The sequence below is a fragment of the Leptodactylus fuscus genome, chromosome 7, assembly GCF_031893055.1.
Source record: "Leptodactylus fuscus isolate aLepFus1 chromosome 7, aLepFus1.hap2, whole genome shotgun sequence".
NCBI lineage: Eukaryota > Metazoa > Chordata > Amphibia > Anura > Leptodactylidae > Leptodactylus > Leptodactylus fuscus.
Window position 1 is genome coordinate 16136911 of NC_134271.1, and position 15400 is coordinate 16152310.

Sequence of the window (15400 nt, forward strand, 5' to 3'; positions counted from 1 at the left end):
CTGGCGCAGAGAAGACATCTAAAGGTAGCAGAAGAATAGCCTTTCTTAAGGAAGAGAAAATGTGATTTTAATGGTAGAATCCCTTTAAGACTCAAGAGCTCCCCCTAGATTCATGCATGGTAGTACACTCAGTAAATTTGGCACAGGTGACTGATCCTTAGTCGCTGTCACCTACGTAAAGGTGACACTCATACTCCTGGCACAATCGTAAGCAGCTACTGTCAGACACTGTGACGACAGCGCATGAATGCGAACATTTACACAGAAGATGAGAAAATCCAGGTAGACGTTCAGCTTAATTATCATGAACGAGATAAGAGAACAGAAAACTAATTAAGATTTCAGCTGCTTTGGACTAATCAAGCGCGCGCTGACATCCCGCATATACGGCCACCATTATCTGGCAGGGGTCCTGTGTACACGGACTGCCAATAGCCAGAGGGGGTTCTGGTTTCAATAGACACCTGCTTAGTGTTGATGGCTTCTCTCCCCCGGGCCCTGAGATCTGAGCCTGCTTACGTGAGCGCCGGGATGGGACAGTACCTGCATTGTTGTCAGAAGCAGGAGCCCATGGCCCGTGCACAATGCCCATCTTGTCTTACCGTGGCTTAGCAGACGTTGGTCGGAGTTTTCAACATACAACTTTTAATTACTTTTTTCTGCCTTTCTAAAGTGATTTATGTCACGAAAATCTAGAAACATAAACAGCGAATGTGTATGAGGTGACAGCGAAGGTGAGAATAGAGACCAAAGCTATAGGAAAGGACAGCAGCATAGAAATGTAACCTAAAGCCTAGATATTACACTATGTATAATGCTAAAGTTACCAGCAGTATTATACTCCAGAGCTGTACTCACTATTCTGCTGGTACAGTCACTGTGTACATACATTACATTACTTATCCTGTACTGATCCTGAGTTACATCCTGTATTATACTCCAGAGCTGTACTCACTATTCTGCTGGTGCAGTCACTGTGTACATACATTACATTACTGATCCTGTATTATACTCCAGAGTTGCGCTCACTATTCTGCTGTTGCAGTCACTGTGTACATACATTACATTACTGATCCTGTATTATACTCCAGAGCTGCACTCACTATTCTGCTGGTGTAGTCACTGTGTACATACATTACATTACTTATCCTGTATTATACTCCAGAGCTGCACTCACTATTCTGCTGGTACAGTCACTGTGTACATACATTACATTACTTATCCTGTATTATACTCCAGAGCTGCGCTCACTATTCTGCTGGTGCAGTCACTGTGTACATACATTACATTACTTATCCTGTATTATACCCCGGAGCTGCGCTCACTATTCTGCTGGTACAGTCCCTGTGTACATACATTACATTACTTATCCTGTATTATACTCCAGAGCTGCGCTCACTATTCTGCTGGTACAGTCACTGTGTACATACATTACATTACTTATCCTGTATTATACTCCAGAGCTGCGCTCACTATTCTGCTGGTGCAGTCACTGTGTATATACATTACATTACTTATCCTGTATTATACTCCAGAGCTGCACTCACTATTCTGCTGGTACAGTCCCTGTGTACATACATTACATTACTTATCCTGTATTATACTCCAGAGCTGCGCTCACTATTCTGCTGGTACAGTCACTGTGTACATACATTACATTACTTATCCTGTATTATACTCCAGAGCTGCGCTCACTATTCTGCTGGTGCAGTCACTGTGTATATACATTACATTACTTATCCTGTATTATACTCCAGAGCTGCACTCACTAGAGATTTTTGGACAATTAGACATCTGATATCACCATAGAGTATTTTACATGGTGCCCATGGTCTTCTCTCTGCTACACCAGTACATTACCGTGCAGGTCGCCTCAGCTGTGCCTGGTGTAGCAGGGCGGTGGGGTAGTGTAATGTACTTGCAGTGGATTATTCTGCTGTTTACCTGGCATTATGTATATCCGGTAGTGTTACCTCTCCCAGGCGTCAGGTTGTCACATTACGCAGGTTACAGCAAATAACACAACTCTGAAATCTCAGTATTACAGGGTTGTCTATGGTGCGATGCCTCCGACTATAAATGTTCTGCAGAAGTGGAGTGTATGTTATTTATTTAGGTTGCTTATATAGCACCAGTATAGTCTATGGCGCAGTACAGAGGCTGCCATCTCTTCTGTCTTTGCCGTGCCCAGTGGAGATCCCATTCTACAGTAAATCCCTTATCAAAGACACGAAGAAGGGTCAATCTCATAGGATGCCAAATAACCTCAGTATGACCCTGAGCAGCAGATAACGTGTGTATAATGATGTTCTGCAGCATATGAGGTGTGTTTTTTGAGGTTCTGCAGCAGCGGAGGCATGTTTTATGATGTTCTGCAGCAGCTGAGGTGTGCATTATGATGTTCTGCAGCAGCTGAGATGTGTATTATAATGTTCTGCAGCAGCTGAGTTGTGTATTATGATGTTCTGCAGCAGCTGAGGTGTGTATTGTAATGTTCTGCAGCAGCTGAGTTGTGTATTATGATGTTCTGCAGCAGCTGAGGCATGTATTATGATGTTCTGCAGCAGCTGAGATGTGTATTATGATGTTCTGCAGCAGCTGAGATGTGTATTATGATGTTCTGCAGCATCTAAGATCTGTATTATGAGGTTCTGCAGCAGCTGAGTTTTGTATTATGATGATCTTCAGCAGCTGAGGTGTGTATTATGATGGTCTGTAGCAGCTGAGGCGTGCATTATGAGGTTCTGCAGCAGCTGAGTTTTGTATTATGATGTTCTGCAGCAGCTGAGTTGTGCATTATGATGTTCTGCAGCCTCTCTCCACATTCTGCAGACCACGGCCATATTTCACAGGACTCCCCCAGTATAATCTGATCATCTGCTGGTGATGAAACGAATCCTGGCTGTACAGAAAGGTTACGGGGAGTCACAGCAGCTGCAAAGACACTTGGACAGATTCCTCATGTGTCTGCCATCTGACAGCTGCTCTGAGCTCTGGGGCTAGGCTGGCCGAGGGGAGCAGGGGGCACTTTACACCTCTCATACATGCTCCAGCAGTGAGTCACTCCCTAAATGTAAGATCATGCCCTGGAGGTGAGCAGAGGATGTGAGTAGTGCGGCGGTGGTGCTGGGGGACTATGTCAGGACATTGTAATGCTGCCCAGTAAGGCAACGTGTCCTCCCAGTGTGGTGGCCGAGGGATGACTCTCATCGGAGTTATACCCCATGGCATTGCACGCCAGTCCAGCTCTGCATCATCCTCCAAGTCAGTCTATAGATACATGTGTGGGGCAGGCAGAGTAGGCAGGCGCCTAGGGCCACATTGAGGTCTGCTGAGCATCGGCGTGTCTATTGACCAAAGCCCTTCCATTGTCCACACTTGTGCGGGACAGCCTCCTTCCCTTCCAACAGGGGTTGTGCAGGATTATGAAAATCATGGCTGCTTTCTTCCCAAAACAGCGCCACACCTGATCACAGGCTATGAATGTTATTACGCTCAAGCTCATTTGAAGTGAATGTGGCTGAGCTGAAATGCCAGACACAACCTATAGAGAGGGGTGGACAGGTCATAAGTATGTGATTGTGGCGGTCCGCCACTCTGGACCCCTGCTGATCATCTGTTTAAAGGGACCTCATTGGTGTGTTGATTGCATCACGTTCATGGGTCACATGGTACAGCAGCGGCTCAGTCCCATTCAAGTGCTGCAATACCAAGCGCAGCCAGAATGGTGTGGACGGCGCTGTGCTTAGTATTTAGGAAAGAGGACACAGTGCACCTGTCCGAGAACTAAATCCATCCGACTGAACTGAACCCATAGGACCTTGCCATGATCTACATTCAGTTCAGGAGAGTGATGTGTCCTTACAGCACATCATGTTTATAGTGTGTGCCCACAATGCCGTCTTGTACCTGCAGGGCAGAGGTGTACCCGCCGCTCTAACAAACACTAACTTCTTGTTTGCAGTGCTATCTTATAAGACAATGGGCGGCCTGTGATTCTCTGAAACAGCAACTGGAACCTCAATATATAGGTCAGATGCAAAAATCTGCAAGAAGAAAACACAAAGCGGTGGTATAGGGTTGCGGGCTCTGACCCAGGGGGCTGCACCATGTAAGTAGTATAGTATTGTGGCCTCCTGCATAGCAGTCAGGAGTTCCAGGCGTCATCCCCTGACCGATCACATACAGACCTATCCTAGAGACAGACCATCAATTCCAAAGTCCTGGAAAACCGCTTCAACTAATGACTGCGTTCCTGTATAACAGTGCCATACAACGTACAGGGGGTCCGCAGGCATCATGTAGCACCCTTTCCAAAATGCAGCAGCGTACAGAGACCCCATAATGTATATAGTGTCTATGACTCCATAGTACTAAGCTGTTTGGTCCAACATCACTCCTGTCAATTTTTGTGCCATTTTGCAACCTTAGCTCTGCTACATCTGCGCGTACAACCTGTTCACCTACCCCCATGTGATGTCATCCAGCCTGGGAATAACTGGAGGGCTCTGGATATTGGCAGCCTGACCCGTCTGGGGGAATATTTGAGGTTTACAGCAGGGAAGTGGTGAGATCTAGTGGCATGGTGGCGGTGCGTTCTGTACGGTATTGATGGATTAGGTTCCTTTCCTCTTGGCTCACTGATAAATAAGATCCTTTGTAATGCGAAGTGTCAAGAAGAGCCAAAGACGTCACTGACCTGACACTGGAGGAACTGCACAATGTGCACTCGGGACGTAGCATCGGCCCTGGTTACCCAAAACTGGGTGTCCGAGTGTGGCCGAGACTGCAGCGATAATGCTCGGCTTCCCTGTCCTTATCAAAGATCTTCAGCTTTTGTGAAACTACAACCCTCAGCGTGCCCGGGCAGTTGTAGCCGCATAGGCTGGCATAACCCTGCCAGTGTGGTCCAGCGTCGTCATACCTATAGTCGCATTGGGGATAGAGCATAACATGAAGCTCCTGGACCCCAGTGCAAAATCTGTGCCAAAACCCAACTATAATATATTGTCTATTGTCTTATGGGTCCCTAAGACTTCTGTGCACCTGTACACTTAGGGACCCCCTAAAGCTACATCCCAGGGTTGAGGCCAATCCCACCAGGCTCCTTCTTCACTGATCCCATAGACAAGGATTTAGGGCACAGGGAATCACTTGCCAATCATATTCTCAACATAGTAACAACCCAGCAGCCGTGTGAGCTGTGTAGCTGCGTAGTAGCTTTAGGCTGGGCCCCATGTGGTGAACGCTGGGTCTGCCCATGGCGGGAACACTGTGAAAAAAAAGGTAGCGCATCCCATCCACGTATTCTGGAAAATTATGTGCATTGGACTGTCGCGTTTTTGGAAATCGCAGCATGTCAATTACACCTATGGAAACACCGGCAGTTTCCCTATAGGTATAATGGAAGCAGAAAGTCCTCTGACGACCTCTTCACTGTATATCAAGCACAACACTGTACATATCATAGAAGTTGTGCTTGGTATTGCAGCTTGGCCCCATTCACTTGAATGGGACTGAGCAGCTGCCGTACCATGTGACTGATCCCCCATGATCTAATATTGATAACCAACTGTAAGAATCAGTCATCAATTACTCAAAATCCTCAAACGTAGGATAACCTCACAAATCCCTCCCGCCTACCACTGCCCCAAAACTAACCAGCTTCTCCCCAAAATTTTGCCATAGATTGTGTTAAAGTTAATAATCTGTAGTAACCTGAGGCAGGGTCATTCCCTTCTATCAATACGATAACAATCCCCATTTTCCTATTGATATCCCTTCCTTGGAAAGCTGGGTCACACCATTGTGGCTGCTGCACAGGCCGTACAGTTTTTCCTGACTGTAACATCATGTCCAAAAAACTAGGTCAAAAGTGGCACCTTCCAGTAAGGGGTCAGGGGGCTGCCAGTAATGGGTGACTATCAGTCCCTTGGGGTCGGGGATTTACCTAGTTTTGATAAAAGTTGCAAAGGAACAGCCTGGAAACGTCATTGTGTGCAGGCAGCAGAGTCCCAGCTTTACAAGGAGCGTGTTGTCATCAGGAGTGGGAGGGGGAGATATATAAAGCTGAGGGGCAGAGACAAGCAGGAGCATTGTGAGACTGAGCACAGGAGCAGCAGCACAGTCTCTGGAGAGACCTACAAGGATAGCCTCCCCCTGCCTGAGGAACAGCTCATTGCACCCTGTCCTAGCTGTGGCACTGCCAGCCTGCAGACCAAGCAGCCTCCCCCACAGCTGGTGAATCAGCCCTGCACCATGTCCTCAGCAGTCATGTCAGCCAAGCAGGCAGAATCCTTGGGCATGTGCTCCACTTACCAATCTGCCATGCCACACTACACCGGTGCCATAGAGGAATACCCCCAACCCATCCAGCCCAGACCCCTGAGAGGTAAGGGCAAGCTGAGAAGACCCAGGCAGAGCAGATTCAAGACTCAGCCAGTTACCTTCGATGAGATCCAGGAGGTGGAGGAGGAAGGGTTGTCCCCTACAGAAGAGGAGAAAGCCCGAAAATCCTTCCTGCAATCCTTGGAGAGTCTCAGGAGGAGCTCCCATAACATGCACCTCCAGAGGGACAAGCTGTGCAGCTCCAAACTGAGGCACAGCCTGGACTCCAGTGACTCTGACTCCACACTGTGACTAGTCCAGGAGCCCAGGGACACCCCTCTCCCGAAGGGACAAACAAATGGTTAACCAACTGCCCCAGCTCATGGAAGACTCATGCGTCCCACTGCTCTTCTGCTGGGGGACCACTAGAGGGCGCAGCAGGTAGGAGCCAGTCCTGCACCTGATTCCATAGACTGACTCTGGCATCTACTGAATTCCTGTAAGATAGAAGGGGCTGTGAGGCTAAGGAGTTAACCGAGACTTTTGTTGGATGGATATGGAAGGGTTAAAGGTTCCAGTTTTGGATCAAGCTGCTGACTATATACCCAGAATTGGGGAGAGGGGGGAAGACAAGTGTGGCCATAGACTTGCTCTATAATAATCCAACCCCCCTCCTTGTTCTTCTGAGCAGATTTGCACTCTTTCCAAGAAGGGGTTAAATTTATTTTTGATGAGGAGATAGATCGGATCCTATTTATTTTTGCACTTTCACTGCTGTTCGCCTTGTTACATTGTATTTGTATAAAGTTCTATATTTACATTATAACTATTTTAAAATAAACAAACACAATTGCAAAGTCTCTTCTTGGGATCTTGTAGTTCATTCAGCTGGCAATGGGGGAGGGGGGGCACTAACTTTCTGGGATGTTGCAGGGTTTAGTGTTGCTTTATATACTATAATGATATAATCCAATTGTCTAATGGTTACCTGCACCACTCTGACGACAGGATGGGGAGAGATTTAGGAGACCGGGATGATGCAAAGTCAAAGAGTAGCGTGAAATTACAATTTATTTTATTTGTCTGGTCATGCAGCCCAGTGTCATCACTTTAAGTATTAAAGTAAATGGGGCTGCAATACCAGACACAACCTATGGTCATGAGTGGCGCTGTTGTGATTCAGTTTTGTTGCTTTTTGATCACACAAACTTTTTATGTAGTCGGAATCGTTACATTGCTGCAATTTCAGTGTTTCCCTAAGGGATCAGCAACTCGTGTGTTTTATGTGTGTGTGTAATGTGTGTGTGTATATATATATATGTGTGTGTATATATATATATATATATATAAAACTTTTTATAGGAGTTTCCTCATGAATATTATAGCATGACACTCATTAAATTTGTAGAAAAAATAAGAAACAAAAAAATCTAAATTTTTGCAAAGTCATTGCCGGGTTTCAAAGTCAAGCGCCAGACCATAGAAGGTTCCAGAATTCACGATCTTATCCATTGATGACTGGCCAAGACTAAAGACTGTCAACACAAAGAGATGAGCAATTAAAATTTTTTAATTTTATATGTAAGTAAAATTTTTTAAATCTGTTTATATTTGCGATCCTATGAATGCCTGGGACTGTTCTTAGTTTTTTAGGGATGGCAGATATATATCCATCTACTGCAGAAACAACTCTATTCACGTGCATTGAACTGGTATTATGCCTGAAAATTTTTTGTAATCAATCTGCCGTGTGTGAACACAGCCTAATGGAGATTTTCTAGCAGAGATGTTAAAGAACTGAATATGTTTTAGTGCCTAAGGGTTGGTTCACATCTGCTTTTGTATTCCGTGCGGGGAGAGTTTGCATGGGGACTCCCAGAACGGAATACCAAACGCAATTGCAAGCGCTGTGCTGTAAAAACGCACTGACCCCATAAACTATAATGGGGTCCGTGTGCTTGCCGCACGCTGCCCGCACGAATCATGCGGACGGGAAAGTAGATGGTGAACTATTTTCCTGTCTGCAAGATCCCTGCGATAAGCACACAGACCCATTATAGTCTATGGGGTCTGTGCACTTTTACAACACAGTGCTTTGCACTTGCATTTGGTATTCTGTTCGGGGGGGTCCCCTGCGGACTCCCCTGGACGAAATACAAACGCTAATGTGAACGAGTGCTGAGGGGAAATTGCGGCATGTCCATTATACCTGTGGAAATGCCAGCGGTTTCTGTATAGGTGTAATAGGGGACAAATCTGTGCCAAAAAAATGTGATATTTTTCTTCTGCGTTTTTTTATTTTGCTATGTGGGGTCTTAGCCTAAAGAGGTATCACTGTCTTGGGCACTTATGGCGTACGTGGTGGACATGCCATAGATAGGGGCAGGTAATAGCTGTGCACCCGTATCTCCAGCCCTCCAGTCTAACTGCTGCAGTGCGTACGGATACAGCCAGGCATACACGTCTCTCCATTGACTTCTAGGGGATTTCCGAGAACACCCAAGTAATTGGCAATGCTATAAACCTATTTGGTAAGAATACCCCTTAAGTGTATGGAGAAGGTGCAGGTCCCCGTCCCCTCCTCCCATGTGGGGTATTGTTAACCCCTGAATTTCTTTTTTGTGAAGTAAAATGCTTTACATCAATGGGGCAACTATACTCAGCAAAATCCATGAAGTGTATAGAAGAAGGGGTGTGGCTAAACAAATCAAAAAATAATCCAATATATGATAAAATATACTCTGGACAGACGCCACTTTTGCTGCTGTAGTACCTATAGGTCAGCCAGGAGGTGGCGATAGAACTCTATGTGCACCATTTTGATACATTTGGCACAGATTGCGTCGTATTTCCAACCGGTAAGTTCCTATGTTCTTGATAAATCTGGCCCCTCCCTCTTGTCTATGTGACTATAAGGTGATGATCTGTCATCCATTACATTTGGAAATATCTTCAAGTCCAGTAATTATTAAGCAATGACACTTGGCTGACCGCAGTGAAAGGTGGCCACAGACCTTGGATGACGTCCTGGAGTAACACGAGGCTCATATTCTCATTGGCTCGTAATAAAAAATTCTGCAAATCTCTAACCTATTTTTTTGCTCGGGTTCCTCACTATTGGCAGTTTTGCTCTCTGTCAGTAAATGTTCTTATTTACAGTGACTCAAAACAAACACAGCTGAGGAGTTGCCACAATGTATCAGCGCAGACAATGCTCTGTGAGCTAAACACATCAGCAGAAATCCCATACCTGCCTTAATGATATTGGGTGGGGGTATTAAGGGGGTATCATCGGTGTCGGTACTATTTTTGAGTGGGGGGAGCTAAGCAGGTGTCCTTATTGTCACATGAGGTCACTAAGGGGGCATCTTTATAGTTTGAGGGCAATAAGGGGGTATCATTAGGATCAATAGTGCTTTGCAATGGACTCTAGATGCGCAGGGACACTGAGGGGGCATCTCTGCTGTATGAGTTGGCACACGTGGTATCATTACAGTGTGTGGACACGAGGAGGCGTCATTACTGTGTGGGGACACTAGGAGGCATCATTACCGTGTGGGGACACTAGGGGGCATCATTCCTGTGTGGGGACACTAGGGGGCATCATTACTGTGTGGGAACACTCGGAGGCATCATTACTGTATGGGGACACTAGGAGGAATCATTTCTGTGTGGGGACACTGGGAGGCATCATTACAGTGTGGGGACACTAGGAGGCATCATTTCTGTGTGGGGACACTAGGAGGCATCATTACAGTGTGTGGACACTAGGAGGCATCATTACTTTGTGGGGACACTAGGAGGCATCATTACAGTGTGTGGACACTAGGAGGCATCATTACTGTGTGGGGACACTAGGAGGCATCATTACCGTGTGGGGACACTAGGGGGCATCATTACCGTGTGGGGACACTAGGAGGCATCATTACCGTGTGGGGACACTAGGAGGCATCTTTACAGTGTGTGGACACTAGGAGGCGTCATTACTGTGTGGGGACACTAGGAAGCGTCATTACTTTGTGGGGACACTAGGAGGCATCATTACTGTGTGGGGACACTAGGAGGCATCATCACCGTGTGGGGACACTCGGGGGCATCATTACCGTGTGGGGACACTAGGAGGCATCATTACCGTGTGGGGACACTAGGAGGCATCATTACCGTGTGGGGACACTAGGAAGCGTCATTACTTTGTGGGGACACTAGGAGGCATCATTACCGTGTGGGGACACTCGGGGGCATCATTACCGTGTGGGGACACTAGGAGGCATCATTACCGTGTGGGGACACTAGGAAGCGTCATTACTTTGTGGGGACACTAGGAGGCATCATTACAGTGTGTGGACACTAGGAGGCATCATTACAGTGTGTGGACACTAGGAGGCGTCATTACTTTGTGGGGACACTAGGAGGCATCATTCCTGTGTGGGGACACTAGGAGGCATCATTCCTGTGTGGGGACACTAGGAGGCATCATTACCGTGTGGGGACACTAGGAGGCATTATTACTGTGTGGGGACACTAGGAGGCATCATTACCGTGTGGGGACACTAGGAGGCATCATTACTTTGTGGGGACACTAGGAGGCATCATTCCTGTGTGGGGACACTAGGAGGCATCATTCCTGTGTGTGGACACTATCACTATGTGCCATACAAACAGGGCATTATGCCAGTGTGTGGGGTGTCTGTGCGGGGTTAGAGGCCTGGATTGCCTTCAGTTCTTCCTTATGAGGACACATATTCGGAGCCGCTTTATAAACTAAATCTCACCCCTATATATGAAAGCTTGGTAATAGACTACTGAGGGCTCACTTGCACACCTAGTGGCCCAAACTGGTACTGCACATCAATATTTTGAAATAATGCAACTTTTCACAAATTGAGCATACTGTTATTTTTCCCCAGTCAGTATGTAAATCCTTTCTAAAATTCAGGGATCCCCCTCCCCATCAAGATATGGAAAAGTGGATTATTATACCCTCCCCATTCCCCTTCCTATTGGGTGCAAATAAACATGTGCAGAGCCCAGGCGATACTATGGTGTGATATTTCTCTTCTTATAATTCTTGGCGTCAGGTTATTGTAGCGATTAGAAATGAGTGAACACTGTTCGGAACAGCCGTTCCGAACAGCACGCTCCCATAGAAATGAATGGAAGCAGCTGGCACGTACACTTTGCCGGCGGCCGGTCTCTTAACCCCCCGCGTGCCGGCTACGTCCATTCATTTCTATGGGAGCGTGCTGTTCGGAACGGCTGTTCCGAACAGTGTTCGCTCATCTCTAGTAGCGATGATTCAGAATAAAGAACACGGTGTGATCCTGATATTTCCAGTATGTGATACAAGGCTGTCATTGTCACACATCTGGCACACTGTCTGCCACTTGCGCTGACTTATGAACAATTGCATCATACAACATATTGGGGCAGGGGCAGATCTCTAAAGTCTTGCCTGTGCCCAGTTCTGTTCCTGTTGTACCCATAGCCCTATAGTAGGAGGAAGGATTCATTCATTGAGGTTGTGTGATAGATTCTGAGAAGCCGCAACGATAGAGAGAAGACAATCTAAGCTGGATACATATTGTCTCCTAGTGTGACACAACTACTTCTATAGAGGATAGTAACACTGGTAGTATGCCGCCACCTGCTGGTCTCATCCTAGAATGCAGGGAGAAATCCTTTGTAAACCAAGGGGGCACATACTATACAGACTGGTCACATATATATATTGATATAGCCCATGCTGGTATAACCTGGGTCTCTATGGTATATAATTGTATATATATAGCCTCTGCTCGCGACTTTGTCTGCGTGTTGTTGAAGTCAATGACCCACCTCCACCAATATGCCGTAGATGGTTTGAACTTGTTCCTCGCACCGTGCCTGTGATTGTTCCGGCATCTCAGCAGTTCGCTGGGATGCCATATAATGAGTGTGCTGTTGGTGTTGATGATCTGCCTGCTCCGGTGTTTCGGCTCCTTTAAGAGCCGCTTGACACCTATTTTCGTTTTCCCATCATGTTTAAAATTGGGAAACTGCCAATTTGGATTAAAGGTGTTTTCCCATCTCAGTGTCTCAGCACTCTGCCCGTAGTGTCTTCTTCTCAGTTCCTGTATTTGTCTTCCCCTCCTCCCTCTGGCTGAATAGGACACAGAACACTTATACAGATCAGATAAGATGCAGGTGCTTGTACAGAACGGACTCAGTGTTATCCGTGTGTTTACATAGAGAGATAACAGCCCTGGCTTTATCAGAACCTGAGATAAGCTGCTGCAGGAGCAGTGTAATATAGTATGTGAACATAAATTCATAACATATAAAGTAACCTATGTGTTAATCAAGGTTACAAATTATCTATGTGCCAAATTTCATCCAAATCCGTTCAGCCGTACAGTGTTGTGGACCATGCTGGTATAACCTGGGTATATACTGTGTATATATATGTATACATCTTGTATATGGTGATATGGACCGTGCTGGTATAACCTGGATATCTCCTGTATATAGTTGTATGGGCCAACCTGATATAACTTTTGTGATATTTTTAGTATACGCGCGGCTGAGATTTGGTAGTACTTTGTATCTACCCATGTATGGATATAACTTCGTCATCGGATGGCGGTGGTAACAGGAACTGGTGGCATCTGAGCAGATTGTGTGTAGGAAGCTCCTGGGATATAAAGGAACGCAGAGTGATAGAGGAAATCACAAGCTCCTGAGAAGCTGAGAGACTGATCGCTGCGGCAGGAGAAGTCCATCTACAAGGTCTTGGAAGATCTCACTGAACTACATAAAGATCTGCCGACTATTGCGCAGGTTCCTTCTTTCTTCTGCTCCCAGATACAAGATTCACTGCAGCACAGAGTATCTTGAGCATCTTCCATTCAACATGTCAGTTGCCCAGGCTGAGGACCATCTCTTCACCTATGAGGAGGCCATGCTATACTGCGCCTGCTTGGAAGAAGAATTCCCTCTACCCTCTAGAGCTCAAGGGGGTCTCCGAAAATATAGGCAGAGCAGATTGAAATCTCAGATTCTGTCCTTCGAAGAGATCCAGGAGGTGGAGGAGGAAGGAGTATCCCCTACCGAGGAGGAGAACGCCAGAAGAACCTTCCTGCAATCCTTGGAAAGTCTCAGGAGGAGCTCCAACCATCTCCATAAAGACAGGCTGAGGACCTACAAGACCAGTCTGGACTCGAGTGACTCTGATTCTTCCATGTGAGGGGCGGCAGAAACCTCCAGGCCACCAAATTCTTCATATGGACCCTTGAGAAGACGTCCAGTGACCTGTGGTCATCATGGTGGGGTATCTGAGCAGAACATGAATCACTGGTGGATTCACGTTTGACTACAGATCCTTGGGACTTCCTAGACTTTATCTTATCCCATTGCTTTGAGGGTCTTATCTGGCTATGGGGTGAACCCTGCAGTCCCTTAGTGAACAAAGTGGGGATAGCTGGCCCAAGATATAGCAGAGCCAAAACTGTTATGTCACTGTGTCTTGTGTTGCGTACAGTATCTAATGTGCAGTCCTATGTAAATCCAGACAGTCAGGTTTACATGGGGTCACAGCGCCCCCTCTGCTTATGCCGCAGCTTCCTTCCAGTATCCTGCACATCAGTAATGCCACTGATCATTCTCTCATTACTGTTGCCACATTTTTGTTTTGCTTTTATATTTCAGGTTCTGTTCTTGTTCACACAGGCAGAATGTTTTGCTATATAACTTTGTTATTATTACCTGGATATGACTACACAACCCGCTGTATGTGCTATACCGCTAATGTGTCATTTACATAACTGCATGGTAACATGATATGAAGCTTTATTATGAGGCAAAATGCAGAAGAAGAAGAAATGTCACAACATCATGAACAATGTGTGAACTGTACGGTATACAAGAGGAATGTATGTATTATATACTGATATGTAATAAAGAATACGGAAAGAGTGATTTGTGTCATTGTATTATTAATGATAATGTATATGAAGATTCTTATACACAGGCAGCATTATATAAGTTATATCCTTGTACATAGGAGTAGTATTATAGTAGTTATATTCTTGTACATAGGAGTAGTATTATAGTAGTTATATTCTTGTACATAGGAGGTAGTATTATAGTAGTTATATTCTTGTACATAGGAGTAGTATTATAGTAGTTATATTCTTGTACATAGGAGGTAGTATTATAGTAGTTATATTCTTGTACATAGGAGTAGTATTATAGTAGTTATATTCTTGTACATAGGAGTAGTATTATAGTAGTTATATTCTTGTACATAGGGGGAAGTATTATAGTAGTTATATTCTTGTACATAGGAGTAGTATTATAGTAGTTATATTCTTGTACATAGGAGTAGTATTATTGTAGTTATATTCTTGTACATATGAGTAGTATTATAGTAGTTATATTCTTGTACATAGGGGCAGTATTATAGTAGTTATATTCTTGTACATAGGAGCAGTATTATAGTAGTTATATTCTTTTACATAGGAGTAGTATTATAGTAGTTATATTCTTGTACATAGGAGCAGTATTATAGTAGTTATATTCTTGTACATAGGAGTAGTATTATAGTAGTTATATTCTTGTACTTAGGAGCGATATTATAGTAGTTATAATCTTTTGCATAGAAGCAGTATTATAGCAGTTATATTCTTGTACATAGGAGAAGTATTATTGTAGCTATATTCTTGTACATGGGAGTAGTATTATAGTAGTTATATTTTTGTACATAGTAGTATTATAGTAGCTATATCCTTGCACATAGGAGCAGTATTATAGTAGTTATATTCTTGTACATAGGAGCAGTATTATAGTAGTTAAATTCTTGTACATAGGAGCAGTATTATAGTAGTTATATTCTTGTACATAGGAGCAGTATTATAGTAGTTATATTCTTGTACATAGGAGCAGTATTATAGTAGTTATATCCTTGTACATAGGAGGTAGTATTATAGTAGTTATATTCTTGTACATAGGAGGTACTATTATAGTAGTTATATTCTTGTACATAGGAGAAGTATTATTGTAGCTATATTCTTGTACATAGGAGCAGTATTATAGTAGT

At 44.8% G+C, this 15400-nt stretch overlaps 2 protein-coding genes across 2 annotated transcripts; both read left to right on the plus strand.

Moving 5' to 3' along the window:
* Positions 1-6106: 6106 nt before the first annotated feature.
* Positions 6107-7187, plus strand: LOC142212502 (uncharacterized protein C11orf96-like). The gene has a single exon (XM_075280462.1). It carries the CDS (start codon positions 6259-6261, stop codon positions 6637-6639), a length of 381 nt encoding a protein of 126 aa, XP_075136563.1. The 5' UTR covers positions 6107-6258; the 3' UTR covers positions 6640-7187.
* Positions 7188-13216: 6029 nt separating this feature from the next.
* On the plus strand, positions 13217-13549 carry LOC142214419 (uncharacterized protein C11orf96 homolog). The gene has a single exon (XM_075283364.1). The coding sequence runs from the start codon at positions 13217-13219 to the stop codon at positions 13547-13549; it is 333 nt and encodes a 110-aa protein (XP_075139465.1).
* The last annotated feature ends 1851 nt before the right edge of the window (positions 13550-15400 follow it).

What these genes read in the sequence shown, in the direction of transcription:
- LOC142212502 (XM_075280462.1), top strand. Translation starts at nt 6,259, where the DNA reads ATGTCCTCAGCAGTCATGTCAGCCAAGCAGGCAGAATCCTTGGGCATG.
- LOC142214419 (XM_075283364.1), top strand. Translation starts at nt 13,217, where the DNA reads ATGTCAGTTGCCCAGGCTGAGGACCATCTCTTCACCTATGAGGAGGCC.